The sequence below is a fragment of the Oncorhynchus keta genome, chromosome 33 (genome assembly GCF_023373465.1).
Source record: "Oncorhynchus keta strain PuntledgeMale-10-30-2019 chromosome 33, Oket_V2, whole genome shotgun sequence".
Classification (NCBI taxonomy): Eukaryota; Metazoa; Chordata; class Actinopteri; order Salmoniformes; family Salmonidae; genus Oncorhynchus; species Oncorhynchus keta.
The window spans coordinates 4624926-4649500 of NC_068453.1; the positions used below are offsets into that span (position 1 = coordinate 4624926).

At 42.3% G+C, this 24575-nt stretch overlaps 2 protein-coding genes across 3 annotated transcripts; one reads left to right on the forward strand and one right to left on the reverse strand.

Annotated features, from left to right (window-relative positions):
* Positions 1-426: 426 nt before the first annotated feature.
* LOC118366075 (odorant receptor 131-2-like) lies at positions 427-4358 on the forward strand. Of its 2 annotated transcripts, none has more exons than XM_035748420.1 (4): positions 427-465; positions 2291-2505; positions 2915-3083; positions 3226-4358. In XM_035748420.1, exons 2-4 carry the CDS (start codon positions 2304-2306, stop codon positions 3827-3829), a joined length of 975 nt encoding a protein of 324 aa, XP_035604313.1. In that variant the 5' UTR covers positions 427-465; positions 2291-2303; the 3' UTR covers positions 3830-4358. The 2 variants fall into 2 exon arrangements, with proteins under 2 accessions (XP_035604313.1, XP_035604314.1); XM_035748421.1 differs by having other exon boundaries at positions 3277-4358.
* Positions 4359-4708: 350 nt separating this feature from the next.
* LOC118366076 (transmembrane gamma-carboxyglutamic acid protein 3) lies at positions 4709-23945 on the reverse strand. Its single transcript, XM_035748422.2, has 4 exons — positions 23699-23945; positions 22433-22478; positions 19141-19301; positions 4709-12171 (listed from the first exon to the last, which is right to left on the reverse strand). The coding sequence occupies exons 2-4, from the start codon at positions 22440-22442 to the stop codon at positions 11599-11601; spliced, it is 744 nt and encodes a 247-aa protein (XP_035604315.1). The 5' UTR covers positions 22443-22478; positions 23699-23945; the 3' UTR covers positions 4709-11598.
* Between the last annotated feature and the right edge of the window lie 630 nt (positions 23946-24575).

Consider the following 24575-nt stretch of genomic DNA (forward strand, 5'->3'; position numbering starts at 1 on the left):
TAGATATATCTGTCAACACAGTCATACACATGATGTATAACCCTGTAATATGATTCTGGCCCACGATGGCAAAAATATATTCTAATGAAGCCCTCCATGGAAATAATTGCCCTGCACTACAGTAGGCTAACATTTTGTGTTCCTCTCTGGATCCTGATTGGCTAGACTGGCAGCACCACCACAGGACCAGACTACAGCATGCAACCGTTTCTTGATGATTCACCAATAATTTAGCGACTATTTTAGAGTCCACATTTAATAAAGGCATTGGTCGATTAGACCGACATCTGCCCTTACGGGCTAGATCACCTCATGCTACTCTATTATTGGCTACAGGACCGGCCCATGTGATGGTGTGATGTAGAGTGAGCTGTCGATATATACCTTATAAGAGGTGGACAAGAGGTGAACCCCACACACCTTGGGCAGAGCCCTACAGAGCCTCAGACGGTAACTGAACTGACAGTGAGTATTTCTGCTTTGAAAGTACTTCAGGAGATCTCCTGTGGGTGATTCCTCTGCCTTCAATGTGAACTGAATTGTGACTGAAAAGCTACAGAAGGAAACAGTTGTGGGATTCTGTAATATTTTTTAAAAATTCTTTGTCTTTGCTGTGTTCAATTGTTTTTGCTTTTCAATTAGCATATTAAGCATTGCATTTATAGCAGTTTGAATTGAGTTTGATTGTTATCATATTGCAAGTTTGATTTGATCCTATGGGGGTCTGTACAGGGCAGGCAATAGGCTAGTCTGCTCCCAGAGCTGTTGTTTGAAATTGACAACGACCTTAGGATTTGGCTATGTAGCACAAAGAGATCTGGGACCAACCTGCCAATGTTTCTCATAGAGGTATAATGAATGCATGTTTGTCCTAATGTATTTTTTTCACCTTTATTTAACCAGGTAGGCTAGTTGAGAACAAGTTCTCATTTGCAACTGTGACCTGGCCAAGATAAAGCATAGCAGTGTGAACAGACAACACAGAGTTACACATGGAGTAAACAATTAACAAGTCAATAACACAGTAGAAAAAAAAGGGGAGTCTATATACAATGTGTGCAAAAGGCATGAGGAGGTAGGCGAATAATTACAATTTTGCAGATTAACACTGGAGTGATAAATGATCAGATGGTCATGTACAGGTAGAGATATTGGTGTGCAAAAGAGCAGAAAAGTAAATAAATAAAAACAGTATTGGGGATGAGGTAGGTGAAAATGGGTGGGCTATTTACCAATAGACTATGTACAGCTGCAGCGATCGGTGAGCTGCTCAGATAGCAGATGTTTGAAGTTGGTGAGGGAGATAAAAGTCTCCAACTCCAGCGATTTTTGTGTACGACAGAGACATGTCCAATACAACACCACCATTACAGACCTGTCCAGGGCTGAAGGAAATATATTATAGATATATTACAATAATGGCTGTATGTTTGTCTCTACAGAATGATGTGACAGAGACATATCCAACACCACTATTTCAGACCTGTATAAAGCAATATACTTACTGTATTACAGATACAGTGAAGTCCAAGAGCATTTGGACTGTGACAATTATGTTTTTGTTTTGTCTCTGTACTCCAGCACTTTGACATTATACAATGACTATAAGCCCAGACTGTCAGCTTAATTTGAGAGTATTTTCATTCATGTTCATAATGTCGAATTGTACAGAAACATATTCTATTCATATTTACGGTAAAAGTGACTCCAAAATAACACAATACATTGTTTGCCATTCATTTCTATTGGACATAGATCATCTGATACACAACCAACTGCAAATGCATTCAATACGTTTGTAGAGTCACAAGCTTGATGTAGTCATTGCGTGCTAGGAATATGGGACCAGAAACAACATTTTGACAACTTTAATACGCATATAAGTGAATTTGTCCCAATTCTTTTGGTTCCTTAAAAGGGAGGAGACTATGTTCAAAAATTACTGTAATTTCTGAAAGGTTCATCTGATATGGACTTTTTATTTATCCTTTACTTAACTAGGCAGGTCAGGTAAGAACAAATTCTTATTTACAATGACGGCCTAAACTAGCCAAAGCCGGATGATGCTGGGCCAATTGTGCGCCACCCTATGGGACAGCCTGGAATCAAACCAGGGTCTGTGGTGACACCTCTAGCACTGAGATGCAGTGCCTTTAGACCGCTGTGCTACCAAGTGCTAGAGTACAAAGCCAAAACAAACAAAATAATGTGTCACTGTCCAAATATTTGTACAGACCTCACTGTACATGTAATATAAATATTTTTGTTTAAAGTATTTTTGTCTCTACAGATGCGCCTGAAACATGTCCAATACAACACCCCCATTCCAGCTCCTGTCCAACAACATTTCGTTGACCAATCAGAGGTTGGCAGTGCCCATGAGGACGTTCATGGGCTTCCTGTCTGTGTCTCCATGTCTCCTCTTCCTCTACATCAACACTATCATGCTGTACAGTCTGAAGAGCAAGCCCATGTTCAGAGAGACCTCACGCTACATCTTGTTTGGTAAACCTGGCTACCGGAAGTTTTATACAAGAGTATTGAACAGATATTGAGAGAGGATGACAGTGGGGAAAGACACAGGTTGTGTCAAGGGGCAGTAGGCCAGATCTGAACCTAAGCCGCCTCTGTAGAAGTGTGCAGATGCTTCAGCAGTACTGCTAAGCCCAATCAGGTCATACATTCCATTTGAAATCTTCCATGGCCTGTGGCTTGTTACACGATAACCTGTTCCCAATTCATTTGGTATTGAGGTCTTTAGAAGTTCTAAATGCACTCCAAACTAGCTTTTCATCTATTTGTGAAAGCAAATATGGGGTAGAATGCATTACAATTCAAGTTGTGTTAAAATACAATCTGTTATTGTGTAATTATGGTATTCCCAACAAATGTTTAACGTGTTCATTTCCGGTAGGTAACCTCCTCTTCGCCGACACCATCCTACTGCTGACCAGCCAACTGCTGTACATATTAGCCGTCGCTGGGTTGTTTGTGATCCGATATATATGTGTTGTGATTGTGTTGGTGGCCATTTTCACCAGCGCTGTTTCCCCTCTCAACTTGTCTGTGATGTCGCTAGAGAGGTATGTTTGCTTATACACTTTCCCCTATTTAGGCCCCCAGGCAAAAGAGGTTTCTAACCTCAAGGGTTAAATAAAGGTTAAATAGTGTACTACTTTTGACCAGGGCCTATATTTGGTACTCAATAAAAATGATCCTTTCCAGGTACGTGGCTATCTGTTATCCTCTGAGGCATGCCTCCATTGTCACCCCCAGGACTACGGGCGTGGTCATTGCTGTGGTGTGGATCCTGTGTTCCCTAAACACTATCATTAAGCTTGTCATGCTGCTGGTTCTAGAGTCCATGCCCCTGGACCAGTTCATGCAGGAATTCTGCTCTACCAGCGAGCTTTTCCACCTGAAGATTCACAACCAGGTAGACAACGTGTTCATCAGCATCGTCTTCATGACCGTTGGTTTTATCATCATATACTCCTACATCGCTATGATGATGGTAGCCAAGTCGGCCTCCGCAGACAAGGACATAAACAGCAAGGCTCGTAACACGGTTCTCCTGCACCTGATCCAGCTAGGCCTGAGTCTCTCCTCCACCCTGGTTCCTACTATAGTGTCAGCCTTGAAATCCAGAGCAATGGACAAAGCCACACAGATTGAGTATATTGTGTTTATCATCCTGATTATCCTGCCCAGGTGTCTGAGTCCTCTGATCTACGGCCTGAGAGACAAGGCATTCAGACACATCCTCATGTACCATCTCACCTGTGGCCTCAGATGCGCAGTGGAGCCCATTAAAATCTCCGGCTATTGATGTTTTTTTCTTGTAACAGAAACGTTTCTTCCGTTTTTAATGAAAACTGTTTTTAAGAACTTGTAATAATGCTGAAAGAATGAACTAAACTAAAACACAGGTATGTGAATGTTTTACAGGGACAATCTGCAGTTGGTACATACTTTTTTTACCTTACAAATAAGTGAAGGATATGCACCCATTGATTCTTGAAGAATATTACTCATACTTCGGCTTCTGATGGGGTTCGAGGCATTTAGTAAATGTAAACAAACACTCTATAGCCTCAAAACGCGGTGAAAACTATCGTTTTGATATCATGGAATGTCAGTCCTTGCATCCATAGCACTTTCTTTGAATTTGAGAGTAGTTACGTTTCTCCTCCGCCTCATCTGTCAGCGTTTTACCGAAACAGTGGCGCTTTGTTATTGTTTCAACTGCGGATTGCCCCTTTAACTAGAAACCACAGTATGTATGTTTTCCTGTAATACAATTCATTAAATAAACCCCTTGATTTTTAGGAATATTTCATAAAAGGGATTTGACCTTCTCATGCTTCCCAAGCTTCATTACCTTGAAATGTTCATTCACTCTTTGATCCATCGCAGTGACCCACTCCTCTGTTTGCCCAGCAGATGGAGCCAAAGTGCAGTTACAGCCTTCCAGCACCGGCCCTTTGGTCACATACACTGCTTTAACCAGACTGAACAGTGCGCCCAATGATGAGTACAGCTTTCAGTCAGCCTTAACCAGGCTACCTAGCCACACTTCCTTCAATGTGCCATGTAGATTACACATTTTTATCTCATTGCTAAGACATCTCCTCATCAAATAATCGGATCACCTGATTCATACAAAACCAATCACAGACACAACAGAGGCACAGAGAGAGAAAGCAAGTATGGATAAATGCACTTTAATATATTCACAAAGTAATTCAGCATCAGTGCTTTACCAACAAGAGAAAGAGAGAAATTGGCACTTAGTACGGTATGTGGTGTGTGTGACTATCGAGTGATGATGTTATCCATCCACTGTGACAAAGAGGATTTAGTGACAGAGGGATGTGTCCTAAATGGCACCCTATTCCACATTTAGTGCACTAGACCTACATTTGACCAGGTCCCATAGGGTGCCATTTGGGACACATTATTTTCCAAAAGTAGTGCACTTTAAAGGGAATACATTTACATGTTAGTCATTTATCAGACACTCTTATCCAGAGTGACTTACAGTAGTGAGTGCAGACATTTTTCATACTGGTCTCCCATGGGACGTGCCATACTGAGCCACGTGTCACCCATTTGGGACCTATTTGGGACAGATCCCCCCCAGCCCCCAGCATCCACAATCTGACGTAGATACATGAGCCTACTTACCCAGGGGGCAACATTTGGCATTGTAAACTGGTCTTCTGCTTATAAAGATAACCTGGTTACAACAAGGTAATGGAGACATCTGGGAAAAACCACATATTTTGGCTGTTTTCTGGTCGCTAAAAATATGTCTAAAAAAAACATACTTTTCTGACCTCACTTTGCAATTGCATGATATTTACACTGAGTGTACAAAACTTTAGGAACAACTGCTCTTTCCATGACAGGTGAATAAAGGTGAACGCTATGATCCCTTATTTATGTCACTTGTTAAATCCACTTTAATCAGTGTAGATAAAGAGGAGGAGACCCGTTAAAGAATGATTTTAAACCTGGAGACAGTTGAGACATGGATTGTAATGTGTGTGTCATTCAGAGGGTGAATGGACAAGACTAAATATTCACGTCCTTTATCACGGGTTGTGACAGTAGGTGCGAGGCACAAAGGTTTCGGTGTGTGAAGAACTGCAACGCTGCAGGGGTTTTCATGCTCAACAGCTTCCTGTGTGTAACCGACCAACTTGACACAACATGTTGGAGTCACCATGGGTCAGCATCCCTGTGGAACGCTTTCGACACGTTGCAGAGTCCACGCCCGACGAATTGAGGTTGTTCTTAGGGCAAAGGGGAGTGCAACTCAATATTAGGAAGGTGTTCCTAATGTTTTGTACACTCTGTGTATATTACACGTTTCACCCCAATTGAAACATGAAAAGACAGTTGAAGATATGTAATATTGTTTACATTGTAATATTGTATACATTGTTGTCAACTTAACTATACCAAAATATGACAGTAGCTGACTGAATGTATGTTCGTTGCATCCCACACCCCATTTATAATACATAGAAAGTGATAGGCAGCAGTACAACCACATGGGTTGTGTTTGAAATTGGGTTAACAGCAACCTATTTTAACTCTATTGTATTCCATTAGGACCACCACCAATTCCACTGGGTCTGTCATAAGATGAGAGACACCCAGCCCCCTTCACATCACCCTCTCCTCCTCCGACTCTCACACTGACCCACATGCAGGCCTGCGTCCCCAAATGGCCCCCTATTCACTACATGGTCCACTATTTATTGCCAGATCCCTATGGGTCCTGGTCCAAAGAAGTGCACCATATAGGGAATAGGGTGACATTTGCGACCCAGAAAGCCCAGTATATCCACAACCAGACAGAACCAGGAGGAAGCATAGACCACAGTTGCTCTGGTCCAGGGTGTTACATGCGGCAAGCCTTGTTGAAGAAGGCCACATGTAATGCCCTGGACCAGAGCATAGGGCCAGTGACCTAGAGACAGACTGTATGGTACTTTGGTCAAAGACACGTGAGTATTAATAAAGCATTTGTCAGGCTGAACCCATTTAATGGACATCCAGTAACAAGAGAATGAGTATTTGGACATTTCTAACATTTCAGTGGTTTCTTCATGATAACTGGGTGAAATCAACTTTAACAGAGTGGGAGGCCAGGCTGTGGCTTATGTAACTGTATCTGAACTAATTGAATGTTGATGAGGCCTGGATTGTCCAAGGTTCAGTAGTCTAGGAGACCTATCTAAGCTACTCTCACTTGTAACCCTCATTTATGCACCGTAGGTAGAAACAGCTGTTATACACTGATACAGGGTCAGATGTTTTTCATCCCGCTACTGGTAAAGGTTAGAATTGCAGTTTTCTGATCCTATACCTGTTGTTGACTGATTTATGTAACAGTGGAGAGCAGCAAGCAGTGTTCTTCATAATGAACTCCCTGTAGCATTGGCCTGATCCCAGATCTGTTTGTGCTCTTGCCAACTCCATTGCTGTCATTTTGAAGTCAATGTTAGGCATGACAGTGAGTGACAGGAGTTGGCAAGATAGGGTTTTTCTAAACAGGTTCAACTTCTGGCCCCTATTTGTGAGGCTTCAAGGTCCGTCTTTCTAAACATTGAACAGCATCACAAGCACAGTCACTTCTAGACTAGTGATATAGGGTTCGTCCCAGATGGCACCCTATTCCCTATATAGTACACTAATTTTGACCAGGGCACATAGGCCTGTGGTCAAAAGAAGTGCACTTCATAGGGAACAGAGTGCCATTTGGGATGTAGACATAGTGTTGAACCCAAGTCATTGACAAAAATTATCAGATATTCATGCACCCATTAAAAACCATTAGAAAACATCAACAGTAGTGTGCGATATATATATCTACAGTGCATTCGGAAAGTATTCAGACCCCTTGACTTCTTCCACATTTTGTTAGGTTACAGCCTTATTCTAAAATTAAATAGTTTTTTCCCTTATCAATCTACACACAATAATCCATAATGACAAAGCAAAAACAGGTTTAATTCAAATGTATTAATAATAAAAAACTGAAATATGACATTTACATAAGTATTCAGACCTTTTACTCAGTACTTTGTTGAAGAACCTTTAGCAGCAATTACAACCTCAATTCTTCTTGGGTATGTCGCTACAAGCTTGGCACACCTGTAATTGGGGAGTTTCTCCCATTCTTCTCTGCAGATCCTCTCAATCTATGTCAGGTTGGATGGGGAACGTTGCTGCACAGCTATTTTCAGGTCTCTCCAGAAATGTTTGATCAGGTTCAAGTCCGAGCTCTGACTTGGCCACTCAAGGACATTCAGAGACTTGTCCCGAAGCCACTCCTACGCAGGCTTTGTGCTTGGCGTCGTTATCTTGTTGGTAGGTGAACCTTCACCCCAGTCTGAGGTCCTGAGAGCTCTGGAGCAGGTTTTCATCAAGGATCTCTCTGTGCTTTGCTCCGTTCATCTTTCCCTCGATCCTGACTCGTCTCTCAGTCCCTGCTGTTGAAAAACACCCCCACAGCATGATAATGCCACCACGATAATGCCACCACCATACTTCACCGTAGGGATGGTGCCAGGTTTCCTTTAGATTTGGCATTTAAGCCAAATAATCTAGTTTCTCATGGTCTGAGAGTCTTTAGGTGGCTTTTGGCAAGCTCCAGATGTGCTGTCATGTGCCTTTTACTGAGGAGTCGCTTCCGTCTGGCCACTGTACCATAAAGGCCTGATTGGGGGAGTGCTGCAGAGATGGTTGTCCTTCTGGAAGGTTCTCCCATCTCCACAGAGGAACTCTAGAGCTCTGTCAGAGTGACCATCTGGTTATTGGTCAACTCACTGACCAAGGCCCTTCGCCCCCGATTGCTCAGTTTGGCTGGGCGGCCAGCTCTAGGAAGAGTCTTGGTGGTTCCAAAAGTCTTCTATTTAAGAATGATGGAGGCCACTGTGTTCTTTGGGACCTTCAATACTGCAGACATTTTTTGGTATGCCAACCCCAAATCTGTGCCTCGACATAATCCTGTCTCAGATCTCTACGGACAATTCCTTCGACCTCATTGCTTGGTTTTTGCTCTGACATGCACTGTCAACTGTGGGACCTTATATAGACAGGTGTGTGCCTTTCCAAATCATGTCCAATCAATTGAATTTACCACAGGTGGATTCCAATCAAGTTGTAGAAACATCTCAAGGATGATCAGTAGAAACAGGATGCACCTGAGCTCTATTTCGATTCTCATTGCAAAGGGTCTGAATACTCATGTAAATAAGGTATGTTTTTTGGGGGGCGGGGTTATACATTTGCTAAATATTCTAAAAACATGTCATTATGGGGTTATTGTGTGTAGACTTCTGAGGGGAAAACAGTATTTAATCCATTTTAGAATAAGGCTGTAACATAACAAAATGTGGAAAAAGTCAAGGGGTCTGAATACTTTCCGAAACGCACTGTATATTTACATGTACATGCGTGAATATATAGATATAGTAAAGAACATAAACAATTATTTTTTTTGTGGAGTATTTCAATCTTTAGTGAAGTGAATTTTTAAGGAGAGTTTGGGCACAAATACAGGATCTCACACACACTCTCACACATATTCCATGAATATGAATCAGCACAAACTGTAGAATAGATGTCAGTATAAAGAGCCTTGAGAGCCCGGGGACACTAGGAACTAGTCAGCAGACAGAAACAGACAACGCTCGCGTCATCAGAAGCAGACAGACAGTGCTCACATCATCAGAAGCAGCCAGCATCTAGCTCCTCTAGAAAGGGAAGGACCATTGCAGTAGCCCTGTGTCCATCCCTCCTTCCCTTCCCTGCAGAAGCCCTAGTGTTTTGTCATCCCTCCTTCCTTGGAAAACTGCAGAGCAGACTAAGCCCAGGCCAGACGCTTACATTGCTAACCTTGAGGAGAAGGCCCCAGACAGGCCAGAGGGCAACTCCCGCTCCCTATCTCTCTCTCTGCCCTTGGTCGCTCCTTTTCTCTCTCCCCTGTGTAAAAAACAGGTACTCCAGGTATTGCAGTACAAGTCAGAGTTATCTTGTGATCCCATTTGGTCCAGCCATTGGCAGTGGTTAGTATATAACATAGAGACTGTTACTGCTGGCAACCTGAGCTGATTGTGAAACACTACTTCTGCTGCATGTCCTGGTTGGTGGATGTCTGGTTCAACAAGGTTTGAACACCAACAAAACGAGACACAAGTGAAAAAGCAGTCAAAAGGCAAACAACAAAACAAGAAGAGACTAAAGAAAAGAAGAGCATTTGTACCATTCCGCAGTCATGATGGTGATATACCCGACCATGGCTCACTTGTCTAGAGATTTCTTACGCATCTATTCAAACAAGATTAAAAAGTAGCAATTGTAAACAGTTATAGCACAGCAGTACTGAAGCCAGCATTGTAAAGTTCACTGCAGCTTTGAGAGGGATAGGCTGAGGGTTGACTGGAATGTTGTCAGAGCTACTGATTGTGCTTCCTCTGTGTGTGTGTGTGTGTGTGTGTGTGTGTGTGTGTGTGTGTGTGTGTGTGTGTGTGTGTGTGTGTGTGTGTGTGTGTGTGTGTGTGTGTGTGTGTGTGCCTGCGTACCCGTGTGTGTGTGTGTTGGGTGTGTGTGTGTGTGCATTCGTGCGTACCTGTGTGTGTGTGTGTGCGTGCGTGCATGCGTACATGTGCGTGTGTGTGTGTCTGCGTACCCGTGTGTTTGTGTGTGTGTGCATTCGTGCGTACCTGTGTGTGTGTGTGTGTGTGTGTGTGTGTGTGTGTGTGTGTGTGTGTGTGTGTGTGTGTGTGTGTGTGTGTGTGTGTGTGTGTGTGTGTGTGTGTGTGTGTGTGTGTGTGTGTGTGTCTTGTGTTTGTTTGTGTGTGTAAGATAGTATATTTACTGGTAAGCTTAATAAAGGACTGGAATTAATTATCAGGTCATTCAATTATTTTCTAATTAGCCAAAAACTCAAATACCTGATTGACATTTTGAGATAGTATGCGTGTTCTTCCCACCATACACTTGGAGTGCATCCGTTTCCTCTTAATTCAAGGCCCTTCCATGACCAGAGGATGTATGTGGAGAAAGACGGCCTTGGCATTGGATTCAGACAGAGGAGAAACACTGAAGATCCCAACTCATCCGCTGTGTCTGGCTGCATCCTCTTCATAATTAGATAGTCCTATAGTCCCATAGTCCACAAGCTACTGTTTCTGTTTGTTAAACCATACTACTTTCAATAAATGAAAGAATATACTTTTTCTTTTCATTTTGTGTGTTCAGAAAGCAGTACACGTAATCAGCAGTGCACTTTTGGCAAATCAACTCTCCTTTATCATGAGTCACGGCACAACTCTGGAGAGGAAGAAGTACTACTGAGGGCTTGGGAAACATCCTCACTACCTTCATCCACACAGTAGTCTCTTCCTCTCAGGGGATGGAGGGTGACTTGGCAATGTTCCATTCCTCTCACAACCACGTCCCAAATGGCCCTGGTCAAAAGTAGTGAGTACACTATGTAGGGAATAGGGCACCATTTGGGATGGCTGACACATTTAAAGGTGCCTCGGGGTGTCCGGGAAAGGTGTCGTTTCTGCAGTGTTTAGGGGGGAAGGCAGTGTAGACGCAGCGATTGTATTTCTCCAAGTGATTAGCTACAGCTGGTGTGATGAGAGAAAGGTGGAAAAGTATACAGTATAAATATACAGCTATTATGGATATAGCGCTTCACTGCAGAGTCATACGCACTAGTAAACAATGACCACCACATTCAGAGTACAGTGAGAAACACTGATGCATAACAACAACGCAAAATCAAAACAGACCGCCAAACCCCCAGGCATTGGCAAGATAGATAACTCAAGAAGAAAACACAGTGTAGCACAGATCATCGTCGTTCCAAACCTTGTACAGTAGTCAGTCAGCGATAGATACAACAAGTGCTTCAAGATATTAGATACCACAGTGCATTCTTTCCCACGGAGAGCTAGCAGTTTGCCAGCCCCTCAGACCAGAGACAAGGACAATGGAGGGAGGGATGGATCTGACAGTATGGCCCCCGGCCCAGCCTCCCTCCCTCCATCCCTCTCTCCCTCCCTCTGCTTACTTCTCCTTGACAATCTCCTCATATTTGGGCGGAGGGTCGCTGTACGGCGCCGACACCTCGTCGCTGCTGCTCTCCAGGTGTCCTGTCACCTCCTCGTAGGAAGGAGGAGGTGTGGCACCGGAGAGACGCGACGCTACTGACACAGACGGATCCTGGACGTACAGGGCTGAGCGAGTGTTCTGAGGGTGGGAGTGAGGTTCTTGGGGAACGTTTGCAGCGCAAACCAGCGACCCTCCTCCACTTCCTCCTACTACTCTCTCCACCCCACTCACCACCACCGTGGGCCTGGATAAGGGGGTCTCGGAGTGGGATGGCGTGTCCCGGTGGACCAGGATGCGCGGCAGGCTGCGGGTGTTGCGGTTGTTCATGTAGCGGTTCTGGGTGTAGGCAGGCCGCCGCCGTGTGGCCTTCTGCAGCTGGCACCTCCAGATGAGGAAGAGGGCGATGAGGAGGAGGAGAGCCACGCCCAGCAGGGGAACCACCATGTAGAGGTGGCCCTCTGAACGGCCGTCCCTGGTCTGCTCGTGGCTGCTCACCGTGTACACACTGCGAGTCTTCCAGAACTCCATCTGGTGGAGAGTAGAGGCAGGTTGGCATTTATTAAGACCAAAAAGCGAATTTCTGTTTTCATGAATTTTGACGATATAGTCCATTTTGATTTTGCAGCTGGCCCATCTACACTGTAAAATACAAAAATTGTTTCAACTAAATATTATTAAGTAAGTGTTTTTTTTGTTTACTCAACTTTTTGGTCAGTGTTACCTGAACTTTAAAAACATGTGATAACATTTGCCAAAAATTCTGTCAAATTAAAATGTGTTTGCTCAAAGTGTCTCATATGTTCATTCAACTACATATTATTTTTATTACCTAAAAAAGGTTGTGGAACTAGTTAAACACACTGATTTTCACATACAACTTCTTCAAACTTACATGTACATAGTTCACATACAGTACATAATTACATTGCACATGGTCATTTATACAGTAATTCATGTCCAACATGTCTATACCTGGGATTTGAACTGGCAACCTATTGGTTCAAAGCATTCCAATCTTCCTGCGACACCACCATGTCTGTGTCAATAACTGATTTCACCTGTATGGCTACACATTGCACTTAAACAAATACTCTGAGATTTACATTTTAAGTGCAAAGTATAACCTTAAAGCCCTATTGGGATGGGATAAGTTTTACTGTGGGAGCTCAGGTAATGTAATTATGTGCACGAGCACAAATCACCACATCCATAATTTTAGTCCTGTCCGAATCTGCCATGTCAGTTGTTTTTACTTGGCAGGAACGTTATTATCCCAGCCCTAAAAACCTACTGTTTTTCCGGCAAACTCCCAGGTCCTCTGATAATACTTAGCCAGTGCAAATCGTCATCCCTGTGTTTTGAGGGATATTACAGAGTTTAACAGGTGCTGCACTCAGTTTGGGTAAAAACATGGGAAAAAATTGACGCTTAAAACAAAGTGATATGCACATTGCCTACAAATGAATGATAAGCTTTGTCACATATCAACTTTCCTGGTGCCAAACTTCTCTTTTAAAAGATGAAGTGGACGATATTGTGCCAATGAATTGATAAATTGCCAAATACGTCAAGTATTTAAATGTCTGCAAAAAGGTTACAGTTCATGGTTCTTATTGATATGCATTATGTCTTTCTCAAAACTGAAAGCCATCAGGCCAATACTAGGCAATCCATAAACATTTGAAATATCTTAAATCCGTCATCATGGTCGATTTTGAATAAGGAAAAAAAAAATTACAGGGGCAGTTTGGTCAAACTAATCCCGTACGAATCATCCACTGGAAAAACAGACATGCTGGGGTAATAATTACATAACCAATGTTCTATAGTAATACTAGTCCTGTCTGATTCATCCACTGGAAAAACAGACATGCTGGGGTAATAATTACATAACCGATGTTCTATAGTAATACTAGTCCTGTCTGATTCATCCACTGGAAAAACAGACATGCTGGGGTAATAATTACATAACCAATGTTCTATTGTAACACTAGTTCTGTCTGATTCATCCACTGGAAAAACAGACATGCTGGGGTAATAATTACATAACCGATGTTCTATAGTAATACTAGTCCTGTCTGATTCATCCACTGGAAAAACAGACATGCTGGGGTAATAATTACATAACCAATGTTCTATAGTAATACTAGTCCTGTCTGAATCATCCACTGGAAAAACAGACATGCTGGGGTAATAATTACATAACTGATGTTCTATAGTAATACTAGTCCTGTCTGATTCATCCACTGGAAAAACAGACATGCTGGGGTAATAATTACATAACCAATGTTCTATAGTAATACTAGTCCTGTCTGAATCATCCACTGGAAAAACAGACATGCTGGGGTAATAATTACATAACCAATGTTCTATAGTAATACTAGTCCTGTCTGATTCATCCACTGGAAAAACAGACATGCTGGGGTAATAATTACATAACCGATGTTCTATAGTAATACTAGTCCTGTCTGAATCATCCACTGGAAAAACAGACATGCTGGGGTAATAATTACATAACCGATGTTCTATAGTAATACTAGTCCTGTCTGAATCATCCACTGGAAAAACAGACATGCTGGGGTAATAATTACATAACCAATGTTCTATAGTAATACTAGTCCTGTCTGATTCATCCACTGGAAAAACAGACATGCTGGGGTAATAATTACATAACCAATGTTCTATAGTAATACTAGTCCTGTCTGAATCATCCACTGGAAAAACAGACATGCTGGGGTAATAATTACATAACCAATGTTCTATAGTAATACTAGTCCTGTCTGATTCATCCACTGGAAAAACAGACATGCTGGGGTAATAATTACATAACCGATGTTCTATTGTAAAACCAGTCCTGTCTGAATCATCCATTGGAAAAAAAGGCAAAATGGGGTAATAATTACATAACCAATGTTCTATAGTAAAACCAGTCCTGTCTGAATCACCCACTGGAAAAACAGACATAATGGGGTAATAATTACATAACCGATGTTTTATAGTTATACCAGTCCTGTCTGAATCATCCACTGGAAAAACAGACATAATGGGGTAATAATTGCATAACCGATGTTCTATAGTAATACTAGTCCTGTCTAAATCATCCACTGGAAAAACAGACATAATGGGGTAATAATTGCATAACCGATGTTCTAAAGTAATACCATTCCTGTATGAATCATCCACTGGATAAACAGACATGGTGGGATAATAATTACATAACAGATGTTCTAAAGTAATACCATTCCTGTATGAATCATCCACTGGATAAACAGACATGCTGGGGTAATAATTACATAATCGATGTTCTATAGTAAAACTGGTCTTGTCTGAATCATTCCCTAGAAAAGCAGACATACTGGGGTAATAATTACATAACCGATGTAATATAGTAAAACTGGTCTTGTCTGAATCATTCCCTAGAAAAGCAGACATACTGGGGTAATAATTACATAACCGATGTAATATAGTAATACCTGTCCTGTACGAATCATCCACTGGAAAAACAGACATGCTGGAGTAATAATTACATAACCGATATTCTATATTAACACTAGTTCTATCTGAATCATCCACTGGAAAAACAGACATGCTGGGGTAATAATTACATAACCGATGTTCTATAGTAACACTAGTCCTGTCTGAATCATCCACTGGAAAAAAAAGACATGCTGGGGAAATAATTACATAACCGATGTTCTATAGTAACACTAGTCCTGTCTGAATCATCCACTGGAAAAAAAAGACATGCTGGGGTAAAATTACATAACCGATGTTCTAAAGTAACACAAGTCCTGTCTGACTCATCCACTGGAAAAACAGACGTGCTGGGGTAATAATTACATAACCCCCTTGGGTTGTGCCGTGGCGCAGATCTTTGTGGGCTATACTCAGCCTTGTCTCAGGATGCTAAGTTGGTGGTTGAAGATATCCCTCTAGTGGTGTGGGGGCTGTACTTTAGCAAAGTGGGTGGGGTTATATCCTTCCTGTTTGGCCCTGTCCGGGGGGGTCTTCGGATGAGGCCACAGTGTCTCCTGACCCCTCCTGTCTCAGCCTCCAGTATTTATGCTGCAGTAGTTTATGTGTCGGGGGGCTAGGGTCAGTTTGTTATATCTGGAGTACTTCTCCTGTCCTATTCGGTGTCCTGTGTGAATTTAAGTGTGCTCTCTCTAATTCTCTCTTTCTCTTTCTTTCTCTCTCTCGGAGGACCTGAGCCCTAGGACCATGCCTCAGGACTACCTGACATGATGACTCCTTGCTGTCCCCAGTCCACCTGGCCGTGCTGCTGCTCCAGTTTCAACTGTTCTGCCTTATTATTATTGGACCATGCTGGTCATTTATGAACATTTGAACATCTTGGCCATGTTCTGTTATAATCTCCACCCGGCACAGCCAGAAGAGGACTGGCCACCCCACATAGCCTGGTTCCTCTCTAGGTTTCTTCCTAGGTTTTGGCCTTTCTATGGAGTCTTTCCTAGCCACCGTGCTTCCACACCTGCATTGCTTGCTGTTTGGGGTTTTAGGCTGGGTTTCTGTACAGCACTTTGAGATATCAGCTGATGTACAAAGGGCTATATAAATAAATTTGATTTGAAAAATAAATTTGACATAACCGATGTTCTATAGTTATACCAGTCCTGTCTGAATCATCCACTGGAAAAACAGACATAATGGGGTAATAATTACACAACCAATGTTCTATAGCTATACTAGTCCTATACGAATCATCCACTGGAAAAACAGACATAATGGGGTAATATTTACACAACCGATGTTCTATAGTTATACATGTTCTGTACAAATCATCCACTGGAAAAACAGACATGCTGGGGTAATAATTACATAACCAATGTTCTACAGTAATACTAGTCCTGTCTGATTCATCCACTGGAAACACAGACATGCTGGGGGTAATAATTACATAACCTGTGTTTTATAGGAATACTAGTCCTATCTGAATCAGCCACTGGAAAAACAGACATGCTGGGGTAAAATTAGATAAATAATGTACTATAATAATACTAATCCAGTATGAAACATCCACTGAAAAAACAGACATGCTGTGGTAATAATGACATAACCAATGTTCTATAGTAATACTAGTCCTGTCTGAATCATCCACTGGGAAAACAGACAAGCTGTTGTAATAATTACATAACCTGTGTTTTATAGGAATACTAGTCCAGTTTGAATCATCCACTGGAAAACAGACATGCTGGGGTAATAATTACATAACCAATGTTCTATAGTAATACTAGTCCTATCTGAATCATCCACTGGAAAAACAGACATGCTGGGGTAATAATTACATAACCAATGTTCTATTGTAATACTAGTCCTATCTGAATCATCCACTGGAAAAACAGACATGCTGGGGTAATAATTACATAACCAATGTTCTATAGTAATACTAGTCCTATCTGAATCATCCACTGGAAAAACAGACATGCTGGGGTAATAATTACATAACCAATGTTCTATTGTAATACTAGTCCTGTGAGAAGACGTATATAGAAGTGAAATCAGTTATTGACACAGACATGGTGGCGTAGCTGGAAGAATGGAATTCTGTGAACCAATAAGTTGTTAGTTAAATAGTTAACCAATAACTACCCGGAATTCTAAATGTACCCTTTTTGCACTCGTCTCTTTTGACTCATCACATACGCTGCTGGTACTGTATTGGAGTTAAGTTTGTGCCAACAATAATTATTTGATCACTTAACAGTTGGACCAAAAAGTTGAGCAAACTAAAGAAAGGTTGTGGAAACAGTTAAGAAATAATACAGTTGAAGTCGGAAGTTTACATACACTTAGGTTGGAGACATTAAAACTCGTTTTTCAACCACTCCACAAATTTCTGTTTAACAAACTATAGTTTTGGCAAATCGGTTAGGACATCTACTTTGTGCATGACACAAGTAATTTTTCCAACAATTGTTTACAGACAGATTATTTCACTTATAATTTACTGTATCACATTTCCAGTGGGTCAGAAGTTGACATACACTAAGTTGACTGTGCCTTTAAACAGCTTGGAAAATTCCAGAAAATGATGTCCTGGCTTTAGAAGCTTCTGATGGGCTAATTGACATAATTTTTGTCAATTGGAGGTGTACCTGCTGATGCATTTCAAGGCCTACCTTCAAACTCTTTGCTTGACATCATAGGAAAATCAAAAGAAATCAGCCAAGACCTCAGAAAAATAATTGTAGACCTCCACAAGTCTGGTTCATCCTTGGAAGCAATCTCCAAACGCCGAAGGTACCACGATCATCTGTACAAACAATAGTACGCCAGTTTAAACACCATGGGACAACGCAGCCGTCATACCGCTCAGGAAGAAAACGCGCTCTGTCTCCTAGAGATGAACGTACTTTGGTGCGAAATGTGCAAATCAATCCCAGAACAACAGCAAAGGACCTTGTGAAGATGCTGGAGGAAACAGGTTCAAAAGTATCTATATCCACAGTAAAACAAGTCCCACATCAACATAACCTGAAGTATGCTCAGCAAGGAAGAAGCCACTGCTCCAAAACCTCCACGAAAAAGCCAGACTGCGGTTTGCAACTGCACATGGGGACTAAGATCGTACTTTTTGGAGAAATGTCCTCTGGTCTGATGAAACAAAAACAGCACTGTTTGGCCATAATGACCATCGTTATGTTTGGAGGAAAAAGGGGGAGGCTTGCAAGCTGAAGAACACCATCCCAACCGTGAAGCACGGGGGTGGCAGCATCATGTTGTGGGGGTGCTTTGCTGCAGGAGGGACTGGTGCACTTACAAAATAGATGGCATCATGAAGCAGGAAAATGATGTGGATATATTGAAGCAACATCTCAAGACATCAGTCAGGAAGTTAAAGCCGGGTCACAAATGGGTCTTCCAAATGGACAATGACCCCAAGCATACATCCAAAGTTGTGGCAAAATGGCTTAAGGACATCAAAGTCAAGGTATTGGAGTGGCCATCACAAAGCCCTGACCTCAATCTCATAGACAATTTGTGGGCAGAACTGAAAAAGCGTGTGTTAGCAAGGAGGCCTACAAACCTGACTCAGTTACACCAGCTCTGTCAGGAGGAATGGACCAAAATTCATTCAACTTATTTGTACCAGGATTAAATGTCAGGAATTGTGAAAAACTGAGTTTAAATGTATTTGGCTAAAGTGTATGTAAATTTCCGACTTCAACTGTAATCATTTGCTCAGATTCATGACAATAACCGCCAACCTGCGAGGAAAGGGGAGGAGAAAAGGATATAGGGAAGGCAAGGAGAAGAGGAGACGGGTGTAGAAGAGGAGTAGAGAGGACAGAAAAGAGGACAGAAGAGGACAGACGTGAGGAGAGAGGGGGAAGACGAGGAGAGGAGAGACGTGTGTTATAACACACATACTGTATGGGCACATACATGTATAACCAAAACTCAATAACCAGAACTCAATGATTCAGCCCAGTAATCAATAAATCTGTGTATCTAGAGGAGTGTGATATAATTTACTGTTCTCTCTTTATTCTCGAACACTTCATTGGCCTCCTCGAAGCTGCAGCTCTCCTCCACACACTCCCGTTCGATGTTACCCTGTCTGAACTCCTCCAGGAAACTGTTGGCTCGGGGGAAGCGCTTGAGGAGAGAGTGAGCATCCTTCCCATCTAGGAACGCTACAAAGAGAAAGATTGGAGTGAGCGTGTGTGTGTTTGTGAGCATCCTTCCCATCTAGGAATGCAACTGACTCACAGCGAGGAGAACATGAAAGAGCACGACACAAACACACACTCAAACACACACACTCCCTCTGCGTGGAGGAGAGCTGCAGCTTCGAGAAGGTGACCTGTGGCTGGTTGACCTTGGTTATCTATTCTTATGTATTCACACATTCTGTTGAATACACACACACACACACACACACACACACACACAAACAGTGTTCCCTTTCCAATGGGGAGCAGTCAGAGGCTGTGTCCCAAACGGCAACCCATTCCCTATGGGGCTATGGGGCTTGGTAGAGTAGAGCACTATACAGGGGCTAGGGTGCCATTAGGGAGGCACACAGAGAGAACAACTGATACAACGCATTCGGAAAGTATTCAGACCCCTTCAATTTCCCACATTTTGTTAAATTACATACTTAATACATACTTAATCTAAAATGGATTACATTTTTAAAAAATGCTCATCAATCTACACACAATACCCTATAATGACAAAGTGAAAAATGTTTTTTTTAGATATTTTTACAATTGACATTTTTCCTTATTTACATAAGTATTCAGACCCTTTGCTATGAGACTCAAAATTTAGTTCAGGTGCATCCTGTTTCCCTGGATCATCCTTGAGATGTATCTACAACTTGATTGGAGTCCAACTGTGGTAAATTCAATTGATTGGACATTATTTGCAAAGACACACACATGTCTATATAAGGTCCCACAGTTGACAGTGTATGTCAGAGCAAAAACGAAGTCATGAAGTCAAAGAAATTGTCGGTAGACCTCCGAGACAGGATTGTGTTTAGGCACAGATCTGGGGAAGGGCACGAAAAAATATTTGCAGTATTGAAGGTGCCCAAGAACACAGTGGCCTCTATCAGTCTTTAATGGAAGAAGTTTGGAACCACCAAGACTCTTCCTAGAGCTGGCCACCCAGCCAAACTGAATAATTGGGGGAGAAGGCCCTTTGTCAGTGAGGTGACCAATAACCTGATGGCAACTCTGACAGAGCTCCAGAGTTCCCCTGTGGAGCTGGGAGAACATTCCAGAAGGACAACCATCTCTGCAGCACTCCACCAATCAGGCCTTTATGGTAGAGTGGCCAGACAGAAGCCCTAAAAGGCCCATGACAGCCTGCTTGGTTTGCCAAAAGGCACCTAAAGTCTCTCAGACCATGAAAAACAAGATTCTCGGATCTGATGAAACCAAGATTAAACTCTTTGGCCTGAATGCCAAGTGTCACGTCTGGAGGAAACCTGCCGCCATCACTATACTGAATTACGGTGGTGGCAGCATCATGCTGTGGGGATGTTTTTCAGCGGCAGAGACTGGGAGACTAGTCAGGATCAAGGGAAAGATGAACAGAGCAAAGTACAGAGAGATCCTTGATGAAAACCTGCTCCAGAGCGCTCAGGACCTCAGACTGGGGCGAAGATTCACCTTCCAAAAGGTCAACGACCCTAAGCACACAGCCAAGACAACGCAGGAGTGGCTTCGGGACAAGTCTCTGAATGTCCTTGAGTGGCCCCGCCAGAGCCCGGACTTGAACCCGATCGAACATCTCTGGAAAGACCTGAAAATAGCTGTGCAGCGACGCTCACCATCCAACCTGACAGAGCTTGAGAGGATCTGCAGAGAAGAATGGGAGAAACTCCCCAAATGCAGGTGTGCCAAGCTTGTAGCATCATAACAAGACAACTCATGGCTGTAATCACTGCTAATAAAGTACTGAGTAAAGGGACTGAATGCTTACACTACCGTTCAAAAGTTTGGGGGCACTTAGAAATGTCCTTGTTTTTGAAAGAAAAGCACATTTTTTGCCATTAAAATAACATTAAATTGATCAGAAATACAGTGTTGAGATTGCCAATGTTGTAAATGACTATTGTTGCTGGAAACGGCTGATTTTTTATGGAATATCTACAGAGGGCAATTATCAGCAACCATCACTCCTTTGTTCCAATGGCACGTTGTGTTAGCTAATCCAAGTTTATCATTTTAAAAGGCTAATTGGTCATTAGAAAACCCTTTTGAAATTATGTTAGCACAGCTGAAAATGTTTGTTCTGATTAAAAAAGCAATAAAACTGGCCTTCTTTAGACTAGTTGAGTATCTGGAGCATCAGCATTTATGGGTTCGATTACAGGCTCAAAATGGCCAGAAACAAATAACTTTCTTCCGAAACTCATCAGTCTATTCTCTTTCTGAGAAATTAAGGCTGTTCCATGAGAGAAATTGCCAAGAAACTGAAGATCTGGTACAACGCTATGTAGAACAGTGCAAACTGGCTCTAACCAGAATAGAAAGAGGAGTGGGAGGCCCCAGTGCACAACTGAGCAAGAGGACACGTACATTAGAGTGTCTAGTTTGAGAAACAGACGCCTCACAAGTCCTCAACTGGCAGATTCATTAAATAGTACCCACAAAACACCAGTCTCAACGTTAACAGTGAAGAGGCGACTCCGGGATGCTGGCCTCCAAGACAGAGTTCTTCTGTCCAGTGTCTGTGTTCTTTTTCCCATCTTAATCTTTTATTTCTATTGGCCAGTCTGAGATATGGCTTTTTCTTTGCAACTCTGCCTTGAAGGCCAGCATCCCGGAGTCGCCTCTTCACTGTTGACGTGTTTTTGCTTCATCATGTGGTCCTTCTGTAGCTCAGTTGGTAGAGCATGGCGCTTGTAACGCCAGGGTAGTGGGTTCAATCCCCGGGACCACCCATACGTAGAATGTATGCACACATGACTGTAAGTCGCTTTGGATAAAAGCGTCTGCTAAATGGCATATATTATTATTATTATATTATCATTATGGGGTATTGTGTGTAGATTGAAGAGGGAAAAATACAAATGTAATCCATTTTAGAACAAGGCTTTAACGTAACAAAATGTGGAAGAAGTCTATGGGTCTGAAAACCTTCTGACTGCACTGTACATAAACAAACCCCATATACAATAATGCAATACTGTTTTAGTATAGTTATAGTACAGTTCTAACACTGTTATGATACAGGTTATAATACAGTTGTTACAATGAACAGATTAGCCATAGGAGATTCAGAGGAGCAGGCCATGCTATGTTCTTACCTTCCGCCATCCTACCACCCTGCTACTCAGACCAAGACTTTCTAACCTGTGGGAGGAGAGAAGAGGAAAGAGGAGCACAAAGTCAGGCCGCAGTGTACCCTGATAAAATGCAATAAGAAATTTAGCCATTTTCCCAATGTTTATGATAAAATAACAACAGGCTACTACTATGATCTTGATATTACATGCCTTACAAAATCATAAAGTATTGTATTGAGAAATAATAACGTTGCAAATGCCTCATGACAAAATGTTTGCCATTGCGAACAGTTGCTTTTTAGGTATGTCATCCCCCTCCACCTCCACCTCTTCAATCCATGATGGGTCCAGCTGTATTTCTACTTAAATCAGGGCGCTGGGCATGATGTCATACAGTAGCCCACCCATAAAATGGTTCTTACATGTGTTTCTGGCAAAGACACCGAGTTTCAATAATGCATGGTGGAGGAACATGCTCTCTATAATAGGGATGGATGTATATGCTTTATAAATTGATCACCATGTTGTAGCCTAGGAGTCGCGTGAGAGGCAACGTAACCCCCCCAAACCCCATCCTGGATGCTGCCAAAATTAAATCATTTCGAGAAGGCGCGTGTGGAGATGGAATATTAAAATGTAATCTGCTGTAGAAAACGGAGATATATGAGCGCAAGCAGCACGCACGGTAGATCGCGCGAACCATCTGCCATACAGATAAACGAGCCCTATACATCAACTCTCTCCAGCCTCCTGTAGACCAACAACACAGATGCTTGCAAGGCAAGCCCTTACAAGCACACCCCGGCCTCAGTTTGCACATCCACAATCTCAAATAGTAGGCTACCGTGTAAAATGAAGGGGGGGGATATATTTTGAAAGAATAATTTCATGCCGTATTTGAAATTACACTTAAAGGGAAAAATATGGTGATATAATATTCAACAAGAATGTAAATAATCTAAAGAATGACATTTGAAGGAAAAAAATGACTTGAAAAATGTGTGATTGTCGTGACCTTAGCCAAAGATCCCTCTGCTCTTGCTGCCATAATATAAAATGAAACATTTATAAAGACCCTTGTTGAGTTACAGTCATTTTTCTGGAAAGGCAGACCATTGCTGACTGTCTGGCTGTCGCTTTACTCTCATTCTCTCTCTCTACAATTATACGACGATCTCTGATCATAAAATGTGTTTTACTCTAGCCTACTCAAATTAAACACTGTCCGTCATAAGTGTCCGTCTATAACATAACTACTTTAGAAATTAACCGAAGAAGAAACCCTACCTTCCACTCTCCAGCTACAGCAAAGGGCTTTCAATATCCATCCGCGTCATTGCTATACGGGATCCGTGGGATGTACAACTCTGACGTCACCCCATTGAATTTGAAATCTGATGAGGTTCACCCTAACTGGTAAGGATTATGGTTAATTCTAGGGTTAGGGTAAGGGTGGGGGTTGAAATTAGGGTTAGGGTATAGGGAGTGGAAGTCCCAATGAGTCGGAATAGCATTTACCTTTCTAATAAGTGAGAACCCCACCACATGAGACAGTACCACACTATGACCGAAATATCGCCCATGCAATGGCAGAAGAGGAATCCCCGGCCTTGTCCAATGAAATGACTCCTAGGAATTGGGAGACAACCCTCTATGAATACGGAGACATTCGGGTGATGGAGTTGTTGAAAAAAAGCGCCCCCAGCTTCATCTAATTCGTCTTGTGTGGGGCTGGTAGAATATGATGTGTGTGTTTAACCAATCAATGTTTTGCTGTTTATCCGTGCTTTCACTCTTGTTCAGGGTATTTATGAAAGCCTTCTGGAAAGCACCGCCGCCTGCTCTAAACCACACCTTACACCAAAATACTTCACCTCCCAGAATTCCCCCTTTCATTTTCTACGCAGTTGGCTTTTTTATAGGTGCGTTCAGTTCGATTTAACGTTTACTATGTTGCGGAACAGTTTGTACCGAACGACACGTTTCCCCAAACCGTTGTTGCACATTCTTGAACAAACTTTGAGGTACGTTTGCTCCCGTTTGGTGGCCGTGGCAAGGTGTGGCTTGAAGCAACGAGTGACTTATTTAAAGGACAGTGGCCATGCTGACAGCGTTCCCCAACCCACAACCCCTCCCCGTTTTTCAACAGGTCGTTCAGTACAGC